Consider the following 21843-nt stretch of genomic DNA (forward strand, 5'->3'; position numbering starts at 1 on the left):
CAGCACGGCCTTGCCACATGGAGCAGGCAGACTCACTGTGGCTACTGCCCCATCAAAACCCATCAAATGTAGGCACTCAGCGTGGTTTGGCACTGGGCTAGCTATCAGTTTGGGGAACCAGAGAAGATGGATCCTCAGCTGAGTAAGAGCTTGTAAGACTGCACCAAAAGACTGCATCTGGTCCCACTTTTCAAGCAGCTGGAAACCCTGAAAAACAGCAAAATCTCCTGCTGGTGCTTAAACCTTTCATCAGCCATCACAAATACAAGAGAAGTACTCAGGCAGGCATTTGCAGCCATGGCCTCTCCAAGCACTGTGCTGTCCACCCTGCAGTCTAAAACGGACTGTGACAGTGACACAGAGGTGGTGTTATGCTTCTTGGCTGGCAAAACCTGCTCTTAACTCCACTTGGCACTTTAAAGACATGCAGTCTGTAAAACTTAATAGTCATCTATGATTGTCACTTATTATACATGTTCTTTATAGATCCCCCAAAAAAGATTTAATTCCTAAAGTTTGCAACTTTTCAAGATACCCGCATTTGTGTAAAACAGAAAGAGCCTCCTCAGTTTCTTCTTATCTGCAATTATTCTGATTCTATACTGCTGAGTACTATTATTCTGTCTTTACCACAGATTAATTGTAGTGACCTTTCTTTAATGACACACCATAAGCCTTATAATTGTGTGCGATAAAACATTATCTGTGTTTCACAGGTGATATACCTAGTGCTTGCAAATCTCAAAACTGAGGGCCAGGGAAGGTAAAAGGCTTGAAATGGTTTTTTTTTTTCTTTTTTTCTTTTATAAAACTGAAAGTTCATTAGCAAAAGTGGTAGATTTTTGCAATCTGTTGTGTGCTTCTTTGATGCTTAAGCACTGTTACCCTAAGTGACTTGGCAGCCCTTGCTGAACGAGTAGGCGAGTGAGGAGGGACGAGCTGTAATGCACTCAAAGTGTTGTTCCAGGAGCAGCTGTACTCCTGCTCTGTGGGACTCTGGTGTGCCCCCTCATGTTACACATCTCACTCTTGATGTCTAGGAGGAGATCCTGCGTGGGTTCACCTCAGAGAGGGGGCCGTGGTGAATTCTCCTGCTGGTAGCTCCTCAGCTGTGGGGGCGAGCTCTGGAAGCCGTGTTCTCCCCTGGGGTGCTGCCATAGCTGGAAAGCACAGTGCCCATCTAGCTGCTCCTGCTGCTACTTATGGAAGAGACATAAAGCATGAGGGAAAAGGGTTTTTATAGCAATGATGAGTAAAAGGTTATACCAGCATGCATAAGGAACTTCACCTGGAAGCTCAGAAATGCGTGGCTCCTTTGCAACAGGCAACCTCCAAGGGAGGCCCTTCTCACAGTGTAAGGCAGTGACCCCATGGGAGGTTGCATTTTTCAGCTTCCTCTTCATGCTTGTCAGGAGACTGCTCATTCCTTACCCTTTTGCTGACTCAGGAATATCTGATGTTAAGCTGCGCTACCATGGGCATACAAAAACCCATGCTATCGCTGCAGGGCAAGCTTCAAGTGAGTCGTGGAGGGTAAATACAGGTCTACACTCAACATACTTTACAAGTTTGATTTCCACAGTTAATTGGCTGAAATACAATGTCCTCAGATTTATCAGCAGAGCCAGGTTTCACAGATTTTGTAATTGGATTATATGTGTAGAATAACTAGACGATCTTTACTAGACTTCCAGATATCACAGATGAAGAAATTGGTTAGAAGAAGCCAGTAAAGACACTGGCTGAGTAAGCTATTGCAGCCTTCACAAGCCTCCTAAAATGCTGTTGGGGCATCAAGTCCAGTCCTGTGCCTCAGACAGCGTAACAGAGTCCCACAATACATAAACACTGCATGTGTTTGTAAATCAGAGTCATCTTCAAAGTGGAGCCAGAAGCAAGGAGAGAGCCCTATTCCACTAATGTGGATATCCCATCTCACACACAGGACCAGTGTTAATCTAAAGAAGAAGGCACAGGTAATTCCATATGTCAGCCCCTTTGACTGGTCTTTATGAACATCATCTTCTACCAAGAAGAACACTGCTTCCACCTCAATCACAATGGGCCTTTGTTTCTAAATTGGCTTTGGGGATGCTGATGCATAAACACTCTGCTGAAATCTGACTGAAACCAGACCACTGTGTGCGTTTCCCAAGCCACACAAACTGGCTCCCAGCCTGCCTTTGGGCCTCTACAGAGGGGCCCACACAACCAACATCTAAAAGACTGCTGCCCCCAACCACCACCTGGATAAAGGCGCTTCCTGAAGGGAGCACCGGCAAGAGGTTCACCAAGCACTACTCCATCTTCCTATAGAGGACTTTGGAGTATCTCTACCTGGTATCCCTAAGAAGCATAGAGCTTTTCTCTGTTCAATTTCTCAGTTTGCTGGCAGGAATTACCAGACAGCTTCCTGATCAGTTCTTCTGTACCCTAAGACAACTCTAAATGCCAAAATGCCAGTAGGTGAAGGATGGACAGCAACCTATTAACAGAGAAACTTAATTACAAGTCAAATCACAGCTAAATTCCTTTATGGCTGCAAAGCCTCCATGTTCTCTTTCACATGGTGTTTTCCTCTAAAACTTTAATTCTTCAATGTTCCTGTATAAAACCTTTCTGTTTGCATTTAAATTTAGTAATAATTCTGCAGTCATAATATGGTGTTCAAATATCATGCTCAATAAAATAAGAGTTTGTGCTTGTTGCAGTCACATCTTAATACCACCTAATTCTAATGCATTATTGACCATAACACAGAAAGTCAAAAGGGCTGAGAAAATCTCTTCCATCATTATAACACAACTCTTTATATTGTTTTAAAGTAGCAGAGCACATGTTTTTAGAAGTATTTTGTATAAACATTTTCACTAAGAGTAAAGCTGGTATGTGTTATTTCACTGATACTTCTAGGCAGAAGTGCTATCTTTCCTGAAATGAGAGAAGTAAATTAAAGCTTTCAGCTGACTGTGTTCTTTCTTACAAAAAGCAATAGTGGTAAAAGCATTTCCCAGCCTCCCCAAAGGAAGGTTGACAGATGTGATTGCAACCCACACACCTCCCTCTGGGAAATAAAATACATCACGCCCATGGAAAAAGGATTTCTGTATAGTGCTTTTGCAAGTTGCCAGGCTTTCTTAACTATGAAACAGAACTATCGCCAGATCTCAGAGGAAGTCATTATGGGAACCTACTCAGGGAACTTGGAATCAATTAACCTTCAAAGTCAGCATGGTCACCTCGTAATCACTCAGTCATATGCTATGATCACACTGCTTATTATGCAACAGCACCTAAATGATAATTAATTATTATCAAAGGATTTCTAATGAATTTTAAAATCTACAAATGAACCCTAAAATCTGGACCCAAACCCCTTGAAGGAACATTTATCTTGCTTAGATTTCAAAACAACATAAACAAAGTTAAAGAAGCATGCCATCAATTTATTCCAGTATTAAAACAGATGCAATTTGATAAATTACCTGAATTCTTCTCTAGTCCAAACATTTATTCTGTCAACTTGTAAAATAAATGTTTTCCCCAGGGATTCTGTGGTCAAATCTGCCTTATATGACATCCAGTCATACAGTTGTCAGCCCAAGACTAGACTCATATATTATTACTTCTGTTTTACGTAAGAATAAGGGGGTTTGCATCCACTTCATTTTGCTGCCTTTATGAATTGTGCAGTTACCAACCCACTCCTCAGAAGTACAAAGTGTACCAAACATTTTGAACAGCAGAACAGGCCTGCTAGCTCATTAAATTACCTACTGGCTGAACAACATTGCCCTTACATTTTTCTTTATCTAGCTACCAGAAAAATGATGACATGTTCCAGCATCACCACGCCTTTTCGTTTTCATTTGTCCAGCTTCCATTAGAGACATCAACTGTCATGAAATCCTCTCTTTAGTGTGCCTAAATTCTTCAATTATACTGAACAAGAAGCACTGGCCTCAATGGTCAGCCAGAACACATACACCAAAACATGGACTATATTTTAAGCAGTTAAGTCCCACTAAGGGGGGCTGGGTGAGTGGGAGAGGGCATGAGCGCTCCTGTGAATCTTTTCTGCACTCCAACACCACTGGTATTTAGGTTTTCATCACTGAAATTCCTGAAGTGCCCAAAGTCTGCATACAGCAGGTGGTTACCTTGGCCCAGCAGAGTGTCTTAGTATTTTGATCTCATCTACAACATTCAGATTAATAAATGAGGAGCATTTGGGTTTACCAAACAGGAGGGGTGATGATTTTGCTCAGGGAACGCAGCACATAAAAACCAATTCTCCCTCTGAGACCTGCTCACTGTGTGGCAGAGTCACACCAGCTCTCGAGCGTGTCCTGTCAGCCTGTCAAGCCTTTGTTCCAACCTGCCTACATATTCTCTGTGCATCTATCTGTGGGCCTGGAATTTAGGATTTTGAAATCCAAAGGTGGCACAAGATCTACAAATTGGGTGTCACAGGGTTTGCTAACGGCCTGCTACATGCCAGAAGCACCAAATATTTAATCCTCCTCTCAAATTGCAGCACAAAGCCACCTGATAATAACTTTCTTATTTATTTATGGGTAAAATTAAAAAAAATCTCAGAGGTATTTCTACCGGAAGACAACTAAAAATTAAGGAAGCCCTGTGAAGACTTCAATCTTCTCTGGAAGACAGGCTTTAAGTCTCTTCCTGAACATAATTGTAAAAATAAAGCCCCAATAAGATAGCAAAGGAATTTCAAGAGTTCAGTTACTTGCTCTTATTTGCTCTTCAATGATCAGTTAATGAAATTGTCATAATTTTTACACAAGGACGTATCATTCTCTTGAACTGTTCTGTTTTGATTAACCATATGAAGTTACCACCAAAGCAGAAAGTCAGAGACAGTGTGAGATACAGGACTAAGTCTAAAATAAAGTTTATGCTTTCAAATGAAGTATAAATCCTAATATTTAATGCACAAGTGCTTCTAATACTTTCAAAACTTTCTATTTAAAAAAATTTATAAAACAGATAATTGTCACTCAGAACCATGCTGGAAGAGATAACCGTCTTAAATCAAGATTTCAAATTCAGAAATGAAGTTATGCTTTTTGCAGAGAAAAGTACGAATACCTAACTCCACACTACCGAGTAAAAAAGAGTCAGGTATTGCTATCAAGCATTTTTAAAAAACAGACCACCTGCATTCCTTTTGTTAATTTTAAGGAACTACTGTACAATATAGGATGAAAATATTTCTTTTTTGTGTTGCAGCAAGAAACCATAACCAAGGCTCCACAAAGAATACTTATTTTACGTCTGCACTCTAAATAAAGACCTAATAAAGTGGAAGAGAAAATAAAATGGAAGAGAGAAATTATGCATCTAGGGCCAGGAAAAGAGGAACCAAGTAGGTGCAAAACATGTTTGAGGAAAGAAAATAATTATCACTGCAGAGACATCTGTGTTTTCTAGTCTGTGAAGTCTGAAAAAATGATGGCTTCAGCAGAGCTCACTAGAAATAGCTTAGTACAGCTAACATATAACAGACTCTTATAGCTGCAGCTGGATAGAAAAATTTAAACTAGTCCGAAAAATTCAGACTAATTCAATTATTTGTGTGATAAAAGCAAAAAGAAAGAAAACTATTCAGGTTTTAAGTTAGATGAGGAAAAGACAGTGGCTTCCAGTTTGTATGTAATATGCATAACATTCCTTTCAAGATGATGTAACAGTTCACAGAGTGCAAATTTAAAAGGTTATTTCGAAGTCAAGAAAGGAGACATTTTTCACTAAGACCTAGAGTTATGAAAATATGTCTGAATGCTCTAAATATACCAAAATACTGCAATAAAGCAAGATTCTTCAAGGATATTTCATGCTTGTCCCTGGCTGCTGAATCTTCTAAGGAAAGATTTGGTTTTAAAAGTTTCATAAATTAAATGTTTCGTAGAACTTGGGTTTTTTGTAAATCAGTTTCCTGATATAAAGCAGTTCAAAGAAAAACTTCCAAACACCTGCGTGGATAAAGTAGCTCTGTTTTGTATTCGGTGCTGTGAGGACCTACTTGGCCACTGCAATAATTAACCAACTGCCCCCATATTCCTGCATATAAATCATGACCTTGAACAGAATCAGAGAATGGTTTGTGCTGGAAGGGACCTTAAAGATCATCAAGCTCCAACTCCCCTGCCATGAGCAGGGTCACCTCTCACTAGACCAGCTGCTCAGAGCCCCATCCATCCTGGCCATGAGCACTTCCAGGAGTGGAGATCCAGAAGTTCTCCAGGCAACCTGTTCCAGTGCCTCACCACTCTTGCAGTTAAGAATTTCTTTCTAATAACCAGTCTGAGTGTGCCATTTTCAATGTGATGCCATTCCCCCTTGTTCAGTCAATTGCTCACCTCTGAGAAACTGCCAATTAGTAAGGCAGAAAAATGTTTAGGAGGCTGTATGCAATACAGCAAACCTCTTGCTGAAGCAGAAAATAAAAATCAATAGTGAACAGGCCATAGACCCTGTCACCCTGGGACTGTGCATGTTGACATATGGCAACAAAAGGGCAGCTGTGGTTGCTCAATTATACAAAATTGTGTCTCTGTGTGGTACACTGCCTCATAATTGTAGTCAGAACAAAACACAAGAGCCAGGAAATACACTATGTTCTAATCAAAATGGAAAATGGACACTTAGGGTAGATTCTGAAGATAAACAGGTTATTTAATGAGATTTCAGCTTTATTTCTGTTCATACGAAATTGCTCTGTAAGAACAAAGACTGTCAAGAGGGTAGGTCCCTAGGCAAAATGTGAATACTAGAACATTAGAGAAAAAGGATTACATATTTAATGTCTAAGCATGCGATTAAAATGACAATCCTGTCTATTCAATAGCTTTATGTAACATCACAGTGATTTTGAGAACTACAAAACTTTGTAGCAGTTAGCATATTCAAGTTTACAAAGGGATTGCTAACATCATCTTTTCCTCTTTGACTGTCTAAATAAATAAATGCATTACCTTTATGATATCCAAAACAGCACTTCTTCAACTGAAAGACTCACAAAGCAGTTTGGAAAACAAAAAATAAAAAAATCTCAGATTGAAACTATATACGGATTGCTCACCTTGCAAAACAATTACCTAAATTGCAATACAAATAATTTGCTGAGCTTCGTGACATCGAGCTTATGAAATATGCAGATAGTCATTCCTCTGCTCAATGGACAGGGGTGGTTGCACACTGACACACACGCACAGCAGCCTTGCTGCCAAAAGAGCTCCCATTCCATGCCTCAGGTGGGGGTGGCTGGGGCAGTCCCACTCCTCCTACCACTGCCGTGACTGCCAAGTCTCCCTCACAGCTTTCAAGTACAGATACTGGCCTGATCTCACCTGCACAGATTCCAGAGCAGAAGGAGCTGCAGAAGCAGCAACACTCTAACAGCAAAGTTGTAGAGCAAGAGAACATGAGAGTTAGTATCAAATAGGGAGAGGAAGAAGCGTCACACTAATTTTGCTGTGTATTCACATCACACTTCAAAGAATTCTGAACAAAACCCAAGTAAGAAATAGTAAGAATATAAGGAACTTTTACTTTATAGCAGATGGTAATTTAGTTTGGGAAAAAATACTTGTTTAAATTATCCACATTTGACAAACTAATTCAAGTGTATACAACTGGAACTAAAAAAACCAAGCCAGACTACAACTATTACAATAAAATATCATGTGCTGGACTAGAAGTGTAAAAATATGTTTGCAAAACATATTTATGTTATACTGATACTATGATATTATGATACTACTGAGAACAGAACAAAGTAGTATCATGCATATATAGACCAAAGAAAAAAATGGAACTCTAAAAGCTACATCCCAGTTTCCTTTTTAAATCCATACTGTAAATGTACATGTTACTGAAACCATGCAACACTGAAGTATCTTTATAAGTGGAAATACAATTTATCAAAGCTAGTAAACAGGAAGACAAAACCTGCACAAGAAAAACCACATGAACAGCCCACAAAAAGACACAAGTGCTGCCCAAGATTCTGGTACCAAGTCTTCTGCATGCATGAATTTTTTACTGTACAGTATGGTTAACTGATACTGAGCAGGTATGGCAATAAAAAAGTGCCAGGCATGCCAAGTGTGTAAAGATATGCACATTCCAGCAGCACCACTGACAAACTCTTAACAGGTGACTAAGGCTTAACTCCTGCAATTGCAGTCTTTGAGGAACTGGAAGCCAGACTAAAAAATGGAGAAGTAGCTTCTGCTGATGCTCAATCTATTAGCAATTACATTGGATGAAAAATTGGTAACTAAACCAGTATGAAACAATGTGGAAGTTCAGTTCTCATTTTAACAAGAGACAACTGTGGGGAAAATTCATGTGGATTACAAAATGAGAAAAAGCATTCACTGAGGCCACTTTACACCAATACAAAACAGTGAAATTTCCTAAAATAATCTCCACTAAGAATCTCTATTTTCCTGTGCTCTGATCTTCAAATCAGTATATTTAGTTCCAGGCTATTCTTTTGGATCCATAACATCAACAGTGATTAAAGTAAAAAGCAGGAAAAAAGAAATGCTAAATATGCTGATTTTTTTTAAAAAAAATACTTTGTAGTGCATTCAGAGAGAAAAATACGTGTGGAAATCAGGAAACTATAACACTGACTGAAAACCAAAGATTTCTAAGGCTACTACCTGTTTTCTTTTGGGGCGATAAGGAACTTCCATTGAATCACTGCAATTCTCAAATTCTGGTTTGTTTTTAAAAACCAAAGAAACAAATATTCTCCTACTAGTCCATGGGTCTCTAGAGTTACTTACAGCTCCAGAATGAGAATGACATCTGTTTTATTCTCATAGACGTCATGAAGCGTTATCACATTGGGATGCCGAATCTCTTTCAGTATTCCAACTTCTCGCTCGATATCCTCCCGGCTCACTCCACGACGGCTGGACTTCGTTCTCCTTTTCTTGATGAATTTTGCTGCAAACTGCAGGCCGGTGCTTTTCTCGCGGCATTTTTTCACTACGGCAAACTGCCCACTGAAAAACAAAGAGATGATGAGGGTTCAGTTCAGGACAACTCAGAGTTAAGGGTAGCCTGTTTGCTATGGTGGGGGAAATCAGCTTTTAACTCTGGCTAAGTATATAACTGCTTCTTATGCCATCCAGAATAACACTTGAAGAGAACCTAGAAGAGGTAGGAAACGTAATTTAAGATTAATTAAATCTTAAATTGTCACACAAATGTACACATTTCAGCGCATCAGTAAGTAACAGGTAGCACCTTACCAGCGAGGACCACTGGATTTTTGACAAATCTGTGCACTGGGGATTACTGGGCAAAAGTATGTTTGTTGAATATTTTTTCTTTGTTCTTCATTTGGGACAATTAGTAGTTTTTACAATCTACATTATTTGTCAATATTCACTTTATTCTATATATATTCTATCCTTAAGTTTGTTTTTTAAAAAAATTTTAAAACAAAACTTGGTTTCATGACACTGCTTTGGATTTTGAAAGCACTGACTAAATACAGTAGTATCAAGAATTACTCATCTTGTTAAGGACAAGTTTGAAGATGAGAAAAGTACCGAGACACTGAGAAACAAAATCTGTGTTTGTATTACAAAACAGAAGAAACTCCAGGAAGCTGCTGACTCCAGCACACCATCATTTATGTACAAGCCTGCTGTTGCTAGATGTACACACAGATCCAGGTCAGAAATCTCCAGGAGCCTAATGTTGATTTAAAGAAAGAACAAGATTTCTAGAAGTGTTTTTCTTTTAAGTTTCCCTAATCTCTTGTTGAGGATTCTCAGGAAATTCTGTTCTGTTTTTTTTACCATATGAAGGAATAATAGAATTACAGGATGATACTAAGGAGAACATTTTTTTAAGTTACCCTACCCTGGTAACTGAAGAAGATCTGTTCTCTAAAGCAGATTTAGAACAGCAATTAAATCAGAGCTAGCCTTAATAGGTTTGACTACTTGAACAGCCATAAAGCACTCAGAGCTACACATTTCATGCCACCATTACTACGCTGATCCCACACAGTACTCTGAGTGACGACACATTGTCTTGAACTGGGACATGCAGTTGGGCAAGGCTAAATGACTGTCACTCGAGGAAGGGCAGGGCAAAGACACGACCTCTCATGTGAACTCTTAGAAAGATGCTCTACAGTAGCCACCACCATCTGGGACATCTTTGAATGCAGCCATGGGTAGTGAGTGAAGTAAACTTTGAGAGAAATCTTAAACCTCAACAGTCTAAAGGTGAGGTTTAGATTTGTTTCAGTATTATGATCACTATTCATGTTTAATTCTTCTTTCATTGTTTAATGAAATCAATTCATAAACTTGTGAGAAGATGTTATATTGCATGAAAAGTGACTTTGCCTTAAATTCTGCCTGCCCGCAATTCCACACAAAGTTTTTAAGGATCAGATTTCCATATGGGGACCCCCACATTACTATTACAAACTGCAGGGGACAGAGCAGTGCTTCAGACCACACCATATGCTCTTCTCCATCACACACAGGCTGGAAGACCTGCATCACTTGCCCAGACTTGGCCTGCTAGTGTTATCAGAGACACTCTCTGACATGTAACACTTTCATATGTGACTGAAAGAGAAAGCACAGACTTCTGGAATACCCGTGTCATCCTAAACTGACAGCAGAGAGCTAGACATGGTATCCTAAGGTCATCAGCCTTCTCTGCCTGGTTCAGTCCAATTTCACAAAACCTGAGTTTGATCTCCAAGGTCTGAGCAATTTTGCACTGCCAGAGTAGAGGTATTTGCACTGCTGAATTGAAAACACAGCCTTTCTGGCTCTTGCTTCCAGTGAGAAAAGCAAGTGATTGTCTCACACTCTCCCCCACAGCACGCACATCTCCACAGAGATACAAAGCTTTATTTAAAAAGCAGTCAGTTTTGCAGAAAATTCAGTTTCAAAGAAACAACAAAGTGGAGTAGTAGACAGATGCAGACATCATCACAACTCCAAGCAGCTACTTAAGCTCATAGATCACAAGGAAGTCAAAAGCTGCTATTTGTCTTTTGACCACCTGGCTGGCTTTCAGGCTAGAAATCTAAAACGTCTGATAGAGGAAGAAAAATATTTCTGCTTATGATTCATCCACAGGCTTGAATGCTGCATGGCTAACCACTCTCTTATCGATGCACAGCCTCTAAGTTTAGCAAAAGCTACTGCTTCACTGTGGAAAATCAACAAAACAAATAAAAAAAAGAAACAACCCTCCCCTCTACCTACCCTCACCCCCCTCACAATCCCTACAATGCAAATCAAACAAACACAGAAACAACAACCCCCAATATAAAATATTAGAACCAAAATTACATCTAACATCAGTTCTGGAATGAAAAAGGAAAAACATAAATCAGAACTACACAGACATACAATATATTCTGATATCCAAGATTTAATTATAAACGTTGGCGGGGATTAGGAGTTGTCTGTGTTTTACTGACATGATGATTTTTACATAGTATTATGCATATTCGAATTACATCATTCCCCAAAGCCACTTCATGCTTCCAATGCCTTTAAGGCTAAGACTGTTTAATCTTATTTTGGCAATGGGTCAACTATGACGTTACAGCATGAGGTTGACATCCTGGAACAAAGGGGGCTACATACAACAAGTAGATCTCCTCTCTCCTGAGATATGCCATTTATTTTTTCAGTCGTTCACTATTCTCTGTCCACAACCACCTGTTGGAAGGATACCCTGACTATCACTATTCAATATAAAAGTGTTATCAGAAGTCCAGTACATTATTTAAAACATATTACTTTAAAGATTGGTCTCATCCATGGTTTGACAGGAGGTGAAGCTCCAAAAATCTTTGACACTGCTCAAGACTGTAAGAAGTTCATCAACTAACAGGTATCATGAGTAAGTGCCAGTTATACACCAAATAACCTTCTTGTTGTTGCTGTTGTGGTACTTATTCAGCACACAACCGCACAATTAGCTGCTTGTTATTAAACGCTGTACACGCAGATCACACTTAAGCTGCAAGCAAAGGGGCTGTTTCATGCCTGTGATCCCTAAGCCACACCATTTTACAACTCTCTCTAAACTCTCGTTTTAAAAGCAGAGGAGATGTGTAAATCAAAATGTATTTACTGGGCTTTCCCTTGCAGAACTGCAGTGACAAGCTGGTATAAATCAGCTTTGCACACATAACACTCATAGAATATCCAGTAATATCTTCCCAAAGATCCTACGTTTTCAGATTCAGCATTCATTCATACAGCATCTTCAAAGTCAGAAAAGTCCTTTAGTTTTTAAAATTTCCTTGTTTTTGTAGGTTTGATTTAAAGCGCATGGAGTCAAAAAATGACAGCCATTTTAGAAGAAAATGACACTAACCACCCTGCACCCTCTCCCCAAAGTAAATCACAAATTCACACTTAATAAAGTGTCCGACATCATTCTTTTTCCACATAGCAGAATCAGGTTAAACAGCAAGGCAGGATGACAGCTTGATGTAAGAACAAATACTTCTGCTAATAATAGTAATTTGTTTTGTGATCTTGTAATCCTTAACTCAACCAGCCCTTAATTACTACCTTAAACCTACTCTTTGTGGGACACTTGGCATACATCCACATCCAGTGATTTTTCAGACTCACTTCAGAACAAGTAGTTACCCATTACCTAATCATGACATTTCTGTATCCTTTTTACATCATGAGACATACTGCCCTTAACAATAAATACATGTATAAGCAAAAGTCATGCAGATAGGGGATGGAAGCACCAATAAAGCCCCCTATATGCCAACCTTTATTGGTCCTTGCTTAGTGGGATCACAACTGCTCATCAGCATGAATTAAGGAAAGTTTTAAATACAGAAATATAAAAATTCCCTTAGAATCAAAGGGAAACCACAAAAGGGTACTTCCATTTTTTCCACAAGGATGATGACAGTAGTTAGGGGTGGCAGATACCCTGTATTCTTTCCCACTCCCAATTGTCTGCACCAGCTCTATCCAGGTAGTTTGTTCTTTGAAGAGTAAAACTCTTGCTCCAAGAACCTGGTGAAAGAGTTCTAAGCTGGACACAGAGTTGATCCAGAAGACTGCCTTACAAAGTTTAATGGGAGCAGGAAATAGGAGTAAGGAAAAGGCATGAAGTTGCCATCAGAGTAATAAGGTGCTTCAGTATGTTTCTGACATGCAGGCATTTTCTTCCTATTTAAAAATTTGATATTCAGTACACAACTCTGAAAACATAATGTACTGAAATTCAACTACTTTTACTATTTGTTTGACTACTTCCCTTTTTAAATTTACACTAATCCAACAGAAAGAGATTTACATAATACTATTAGATTAGCCTGTGGAAGAAACTGCAACTTGACGATGGGGCTACTTGTTTCCTCCGACATAACACCTATCAGCACACTGCACGTCTGTCTTTCCTCAGAGATCTCCTGCAGGGAAGGGCAATGGAGCCGGGGATGTGCAGCCCCAGGAGCACCCCCATCAGTCAGTCCCATCAGCAGCCACTGCTATCCATTACTGTCTGTCACCCAAGGCAGCCGACCCGCTTCTGCTAATAAGGTTAGCTCCCACAAAACTCACAGCGCCCAAGTCTTTTCCAAAGGACAAGAACACTTGTCCACAAACTTGGCAACATGAAGGAACAGCATCTATATATCTGATAGGAGAAGGAGCTGGAAGCACCTGAAGCCTGTTAATGACCACGAACTTGTTTCAGGCTGCACGTAAACAGTTGTTATAGGAAAGGGCAAAGTGGCCATAGAAAAACAGAAGTAATAATTTTGGGAGTCGCATAAAAAAAGCAGTACTAAAGAAAAGAAAAGAGAAGTTAAACATGATACAGTATTTAAGCTATAGAGAAAATACTCCTCAAATGATATATGAGTGACTAAGCAGAAGAATAATCAGCTGGAAACTGATGGTGGGCCACAGACATCACTGTTAAGAGCTGGCTATTTCAAGTACTACTAATACAGAAAAGCAAACATAAGGGTTTAACTAGATCTGACTGTAGAACAATAAAAAGTGGAGTGCTGCAAGTACACAGGCAGGAAAAGAACGTGCGTTCGGCAATTGTGCAGTACATTTCCAACACGTGCAGAGTTAAAATGAAATTGCAATTTACACCCATCAATATAATGCATGCCAATACACTTTCCTTAGAAATATTTTGGAAAAGCAGCAAAGACAAAAAGAACAACAGCAAGGAAGGAGAAGCAAAGGGGAAAACCAGACATTTATAAAAAACCCAAGTGTACTAACACCTGGTATTTCTGAGTTCTGATAACTCCCAACTTCCAAATTCCTTGTTATGCACAGATGAATTTGTACACTTATAATACTGACATCTTTTAAATTATTTTTCTTTATTTCTGTCTTAAAATAATTTTTGGTGTCTAATTACCAAGTCCCAAAAGCTCCAAGATTCCACCATAGAGACTCAATGTATGTATGTGATGCTGTTTGATTATCCTTCACTATTAATATATCAAATATTTAATTTAAAGCTATTTTCCCAAAATATGCAATGTATAAAAAATAATTATTCCTTTATGTAATACTTTAAATGAATAAAACCCCAACTTTCAAAAGGAACTCTATTATTACTATATAATTTATTTAGATACCTTTTTGTCTCTATACATCAACTGATACTTCTGTTGTACTATCTATACAAATACAGTTGGAACAGTGTAACTGTTAACTTAAAAATTAAATTAAGAGAAGCATTTTTAGAGTATCTAAGACATGACAACATGAAGCAGTCAGAATCTGAGGTTTCAAGCCATGTAAGAAGCAGGTGGGCTAAGTCAAATTTTAGAACATATTTATAGACTAAAGTGCCTACCATAACTTTGTGTAATTGAATGGCAGTCAGGTACCTCTCGCCAACCCCTTCATGCTGTGATGGGGAGGAGAATCAGGAAAAAAATTAAAAACTTAAGGGTTAAAATGAGAACAGTCTATAACAGATAATAGCTGCAATCACAATAAAAATTCTAATAAAACCAATTACAGCAACAGTAACAATGGAAAGAAGAGGGTGTGTGAGAGAGAGAATAATAAAACCCAAGAGAGAGAAGAATAAAAGAATAAAAACCCAAGAGAGAAAAGTAATGCACAATACAATTGCTCAGCACAGACCGATGTCCAAATCCATCCCCCAGCAATGACTGCCCCTCTCTTATGATAAACTCCCCCTGGATTATATTTTGGGTATGATTTTCATGGTATGGTATATAACATGGCCCAAAATTTGCCAGTTGGGGTCAGCTGTCCTGGCTGAGCAGACTCTGGCTGGCAGAGCATGGGAAGATGAAAAGTCCTTGCCTTAAGGTAAGCGCTGCTGAGGAGCAACAGAAACCTCAGTGTGTTACCAACATTATTCTCATGCTAAATCCTAACCCACAGCACTGTAAGAGCTATTAAGAAGAAAACTAACCCTATTACAGCTGAAACCAGACACAAAGAAGTAGAGAATTTGTCCAATCTATTCATTTCCCCAACGTTTTAAAGCTTGTGCCTCACATTTTTGTGGTTTGGTTATTTTAAAAACAAATCATGCCTTTTAGCTATGTATTTATATCCTGCAGAAATTGTCTTGTGCTGTCAACCTCAGCACATAAAACTGATGAAATTGGAAGTTTTTGTTGCTCTGCTGATTTCTGTAATTTCATTAGGTTGCTAACAGACTTCTCTAGATGTTTGCTAAGCTTACAGAAAAGTGATTTTCTTCACTGTTTTCTCAGATACCCAGAAGAGCCACTAGTCCTACGGGATGACATAAGAGCATGATAAAAAAATTTATGACAGATCTAAATAAGGTATCTCAGAAAAATATACATTGTTTACTGGTTTTTATTATTATTTCTTAAATGCTTCATATTATCCAAGAAGTGTAGGAAAATTTTTAGTGAAATAGTTATATTGGAGACGGGGAAGAAGAGAAAAAGTGATGAAAGGACAAGAGACTTTTACTTTGTCCGTGTACAGATATGCATGTGTATGCAGTACTGAGTGCAACAAGGTATTTTAATTCCTTACGGTGAGGGTGGTTTATCATAGAATTAAACCGCTTTCTGTGCCACACATTAAAAAAGGCAAGTGCCTGCCATTGCCAAGGCTTCCTATGGAGCCCGTTTATCCATTTCTGGATTTGGGCAAGATCACATCTCACTGAACCCTCAGTACAGTGATTAGTTAAGCTTGAGCAGAATAATCAGATGACTCTGGCAGGCCTAGAGAGAAGGGGATGCAGAAAGACAGCTACATACTGTGCTTCGATGTCAAAAGTAAGACCAAGCATGCCTCTACCACTTTCCATGTCCTTTCCCTAGCACCCTCCCCTGAAGATCAGCTTCTGCTCAGGATTTTCTTTTTCCACTGAGAGAACCATGATCAAGTTTTTCCAACATACTTAATGTCACACAAGTTACACAGTTGGAGCAAGAATACATGCACGCACCTGTGCACACATTTGCTGAGCTGAAGAGCACTTATTAACTAGCACAGGCCATCAGGCAGAAATGAGGCTCCTGCATCAGCAATTTGGCAGTAAACATCAATTGCAGGTGATTGAAAAACTTCGCATTTACAAATAAGAAGCTTAGAAATAATGCAATCTCACCATTAGGCTGAACTTCATAAAACAGAATAAAGCACAAGTTTCAGCCACTGTCTGTGTACATATAAATATGCACAGTATCTCTATATACATTACTATGAGGATTCTAAAAAATACGAATGGATGATATTTTGGGATTATATTTTGTTTACTGTTTATTTTGTGCACATTATAGTATGAAGCAAATAGATATTGGGTACATTTCATCATAAGAAGTAACTGAGTTTCTGTCCTGGAAAAGGGTTTTAATTAGATATATAGCACCTTGAAAAAGAAATTTGAAGTCAAAATGCCTGCAATATTTTCATCCTGCTGCTATAGTTTGTCTGAAGGCTAATGCATAGCCCTTGCCAGGTACGGCTGCTATGTTACCAGAGGAGAATGCAGTCCTCTCTTTTATCCAAGAAGAATGCCTTCACAATTTTTTCCTTTTAAAAATGGCTTCACTTCAATCCACAGCTCAAAACTGAACAGGATTTCAGTGAAATCCTGTGTTCTAATGGGGTTATACCAATTGTCCCATTGAGCTACAAGTAGATGTGCTCAGTGTGATTCCCAAGTGTGGGCAGGTGACCTTGAAGGGGGGAGAAGAGTGGAAGGAATTATGAAGAGTAGAGTCAGAGATGCTTTATTATGTGATTCAATGTGAAAACAGCTATGAAACACTTGGACAAAGTGATGTAATTCTGTTTGTGTTCAGAAAAAATGGTTAAAGGGGGAAGAATGGCAAGGAAGATGGTGGATTCGCTCCAGCTGGGAATACCAAGGCCTGGAGAATATCAGTGTGGGAAACCATATATTAAATCTACTGCTGTTTACCCCCTATCTGTTTGGAGAAGTAGAATTTCTGTGTAGAGATAACATAGATGTTTACAGAGACTTGTAGGCCCTATCCCAGACATGCTTCAGCTCCCTGTTGGGAGCAAGATCAAAGCAGAGACCATAAAAAGCACAGGGAGGTCACTGCACGGTGCTAAACTCCGCGTGCTCAGGCCCTGGAGAAATGGGCACAGCAGCAGCCCTGCTGCCACTGCCAGGACTGGACTGAGCCTGATGGTGCCTGTGCCCTCACTCGTGTCACTGCTGCCCGCCTTGTTTCAGGACCCTCCAGTTAGAGAGGTCATGGAATAAACTTGTTCTCTGCATTTCCACTGTGGTTGTTTTTGGTTGCTCTCAGTCACGGGCATGCACTGATTAACAGTTAACAGAAATTATTTGTATTTTAGCTCAACCCCTTTATATTTATTAGATGTGGCTGAACTGTGGTTTGCTTCACCTCTTTAAAGGAATGTTTAGGTGAGTTGTGTCACACATTAACAGAACCATAGAATAGTTTGGGTTGGAAAGGACATTAAACATCAGGTTCCAACTCCCTTGCAATAGGCAGGGACACCTCCCATTAAACCAGATTGCTCAAAGCTCCATCCAACTTGGCACTGAACATCTCCAAGGATGGGGCATCCACAACTTCTCTGGGCAACCAGTTCCTTCGGTCCCTCACCACTCTTACAGTTAGGAATTTCTTCCTAATATCCACTCTATTTAAAGATACCATTGCTCAAAAGAATGAGGAAGAGGAATATGGGGGTTACAGCAAAGAATGGAAAGCTCTGTTTTCCAATATGTACAGTATTTCAACAAATATTTATTATTTAAACTGCCATATAAAGCATGTAATTGTGAGACAGTCAAGGCTTATGAAGTCATTTCATAATTGTTTAAAATTATTAGACAATGAAGTTTGCCTAGGACTTTAAATAAGAATTAACACACATAAACTCAAATTGACAGGTAACAACTCAATAATGTAATAGAAATTTCACTAAGCCCTTCAGAAACCAACTGCTCAGAAGAAAATGCTGTGTGAGAAAGATGCATCTTTAAGCTCTGATCAGTCCTTAAGCTTAAGCTTTGATTCTGCCTAAATTTTGTATTTCTATGTGCCTCATTATTCTTAAATTCAGTTAACATTTTTATTGACTTTTCATTTTTTTAAGGGCAAGAAGAACTTCCAATGACTCAATTTCTCTCAGTTTAGATAATTGTAAAATTAATTTGATTTCTGTTTTCCCAAGTTGTCTTCAAACTTCTTATGGCATTAAAAATAACATTTAAATTTTCTTTTTCATATTCAATGAAAGAGCAATCCGTAAAATTCATGTGCAAAGTAAATGAAAAAAACCCACACATGAAATCATTACCTTATGATCAAGACATGACAGAACTTCTTACAAAATGCTATCTAAAAGTGTAAAACTTACAGCCAGTGAATACATAATAAGATTTAAGAAATCACACAGAATTCTTCAAACTATTTCTCTGGGTAGATTTCTCTTTTCAACACTGATACAATGGAATCATTCTGGGAAGCACTTGAAGAGTCACAGAAATAGCTCCCATCTGTTAAATGCAATGCTGTGTCTGCTTTCAAATGAAGACCTTTGAACAAAGTGTTTTGTTACTTTCAACACGCAGCTGCAACCGTTCCATGAGTTTATTCCACCTCCTGATTAGAAATAATGGTAGGGGCAACAAACCTGACAAGCCCAAGATTTAAGGGAGTTTGGAGCATAGCACCTCCTAGTATCCACTCTCCTGTCCTTTCTGCCCTAACTGGGTTCCCTGGTTACAGTACACGGGATACCCCAGCCTTGTTCTTGGACACCCCAGCCTTGTTCTCCCTCGCCACGGTGGCAATGGGTGCCGCGCTGTGCAATGGCCTCCCCTTTCTTCTGCTCTATGGTTTGTGGTCTTTCTTGGTCAAAATTCTGCAATCCAAATGAATTACTACTTGCTTGCCTTTCCCTTTTTATTAAAACTTGTTCCCTCTTATTGAACAAGCTGTATGCTTTCATGGACTGTTTACCTCTGGTGTTTACCAGCTTCAGTCCTCTTCATCCCATTCACTGTGCTCTTTTAATACAAGAGGAAGGTTTCCTTCTAATGATTTTCACCACTGTCAGTCCCCTGTATTTATATTCCTCACTCAGCTGTCTAAATTCCAGATTTTTAAGACCTCCTCCTTCATCTGCAGCTTCAGCACTTGCAAGTCCACCTTCTCTAGTATCTCAATAAATCTCAGTCTTCAAGTCATTGTTGTCCAAAACTAGGGAAAATTACAAATTTCTCCTCATTCCTTTCAGCTCTGCTCTCATTGTTACTGCTCTTTCCTGTCATTACACATTCACCTGACTCCAGCACAGTGGCCAGCTATTCAGACCTCTTCCAGAAGCTCAATTAAAGAAATGAATCAGTAGTCCCCACAAAGTCTCTCCTAATGAGAGATGAATGAGAGAGATTTGGAGAGACGCCCTTCTCCAAATCACCCTCTGGCTGCCCATACTGTGTTCTCTGCTTGACACTTGCTTTCCTCCCAACTTACCTAGCTTACCTTCACAATGAAATGGCAAAGCACACAAAAAACTTAACTGAAAAGAAAAACCAACAAACCCCAAACCATCCTGATAATTATGCTTCTGTTCTGGGTTAAACACTGGGCTGAATCCCAAACATGATGTTCACACTCACCCAGTACTTTTAACACTCAGTAGGGTTTATTCAGTATGTAGATAGAAACAGTTCTTCAGCACCTATTATTTTCTCAACTATGGATGTATGAAATGGATGTTCATTGAATGTTCCAGTTAACACACACAGTTTTAAACAAATACTTTACCAAAAAATGGGATCAAACAGTAATCCAAGTCATTAATATGAAGCTTCCACACACCTCATTAAAAATACAATTCTGCTGCTTTCAAGGTTATTTACTCCCTTTTATTTAGATAGCTTAATTACTTGTTAGAGGTCTTTTAATGAATAAATAAAAAGTAAGAGCATATATGCACAAAGACTAAGTTTAACTTAACAGTTAAACAGATGTTAAACACTTAAGCAGATGGCACATCACACAGTTACCCATCAATCTGCAACATGGGTAAAAGGATTGCTCTACAAATCTTGCTGGATAACCAGCATCAATATAGAAACTATCCATCTCGCCTTCCCCAACATCCTCCCCTTCTCACATGTATTAAAAAAAAATTCTGTTCCTTAAGCAATAGTATTTCAATGAAAAATTCTTGGACATTTACCTACCCACTTGCTTTTGGGTCCAACTCAGTTCATTTTAAGTACTGCCACACTGAAAGTACAAACCTTCTGAAGTTCCTGCATTTGCCAAGATATTTCACTCACAGAAATTCTGTTATGTAGGAAGTTTCACATTTCTTTTCTAATTTCAATCCACTATTCTTTCAAAGATGTAAATATAACTCCTTCCAGTTAGCTTTAGGTTTTTTTACTTCCTCCCTTTATAAACAGTCTCACTATAACTGAACTAAATGGCACAATTACCCAAAAACACACTAAAATAAATTTTCTTTGGCTCACTGCATGCATATAGCTCTAACTCTGAAGACAGAGAAAACTGCAGCACCTGAATGCTGTCCAATCTGAGAGCACAGCACAGATTCAATCGCTGGAGCCGGGAGAAAAGACAGTGACAAGGATCTTATTTTTCTTTTTATATAGCTAACTGCTAGCCAAATCCCTCTAAGTGTCTCCAACCCCCTTCCTTAAAGGAAAAATAAAGCCTATGACCTAGCAGTTCAATCTACGCAGCTTTTATGTTAAAATATGCTGAACTGAAGATGGCTGCTTGTTATTACTTTGGTAATAACATGGTTTTGTTTAACGTGGAAATACATTCTATTAGAACTTTGTGCTACAGCAACAGTCACAGCATTCTTTTGAAAGTAATGGATGAAAATCACCGGTGCCAAAACAGCTCACTTCATTAAAAACACAGTGTTCTCTTCCTTTGGTAGGATTTGGAAGTGCTGTTGTACAGCACTAGAGAGACAGCAAATTTGGAGCATGACTGCTGAATAATTACATGGGCCCAGGTTAAGCACGCATTTTATTTGCATAAGTGCTCCTTGTGGAACAAGAATGAGGTTTCCAGCTAGACTCCTAGAGGAAATTTGAGAATACAGGAAAACATCCAGTTTTTGGAGGTCTGATTATTTAACTTTTTCAGAACTTAAATGAAAAATAAGAACAGATCACTGAAAATTAAAAAGCTTGTATGAAATTCATATGAGAAATAGATGCATCATCACTTTATTAATCTATTGGACCTCTTTCATTGCATGAAAAAAATAGCAACAC

The 21843-nt window shown here is 38.9% G+C and overlaps 1 protein-coding gene across 1 annotated transcript in view; it reads right to left on the reverse strand.

Annotated features, from left to right (window-relative positions):
- DAPK1 (death associated protein kinase 1) overlaps window positions 1-21843 on the reverse strand; it is an 83668-nt gene that overhangs the window by 35456 nt on the left and 26369 nt on the right. Inside the window, exon 2 of the mRNA XM_054282731.1 lies at window positions 8823-9044. Within this exon, the coding sequence (XP_054138706.1) occupies window positions 8823-9044 (222 nt within the window). The remainder of the gene's footprint in view (window positions 1-8822; window positions 9045-21843) is intronic.

This window comes from Melozone crissalis, unplaced genomic scaffold, assembly GCF_028551555.1.
Source record: "Melozone crissalis strain CALT ecotype California unplaced genomic scaffold, PUWL_Pcris_2 ptg000005l_1, whole genome shotgun sequence".
In the NCBI taxonomy this organism is placed as follows: domain Eukaryota; kingdom Metazoa; phylum Chordata; class Aves; order Passeriformes; family Passerellidae; genus Melozone; species Melozone crissalis.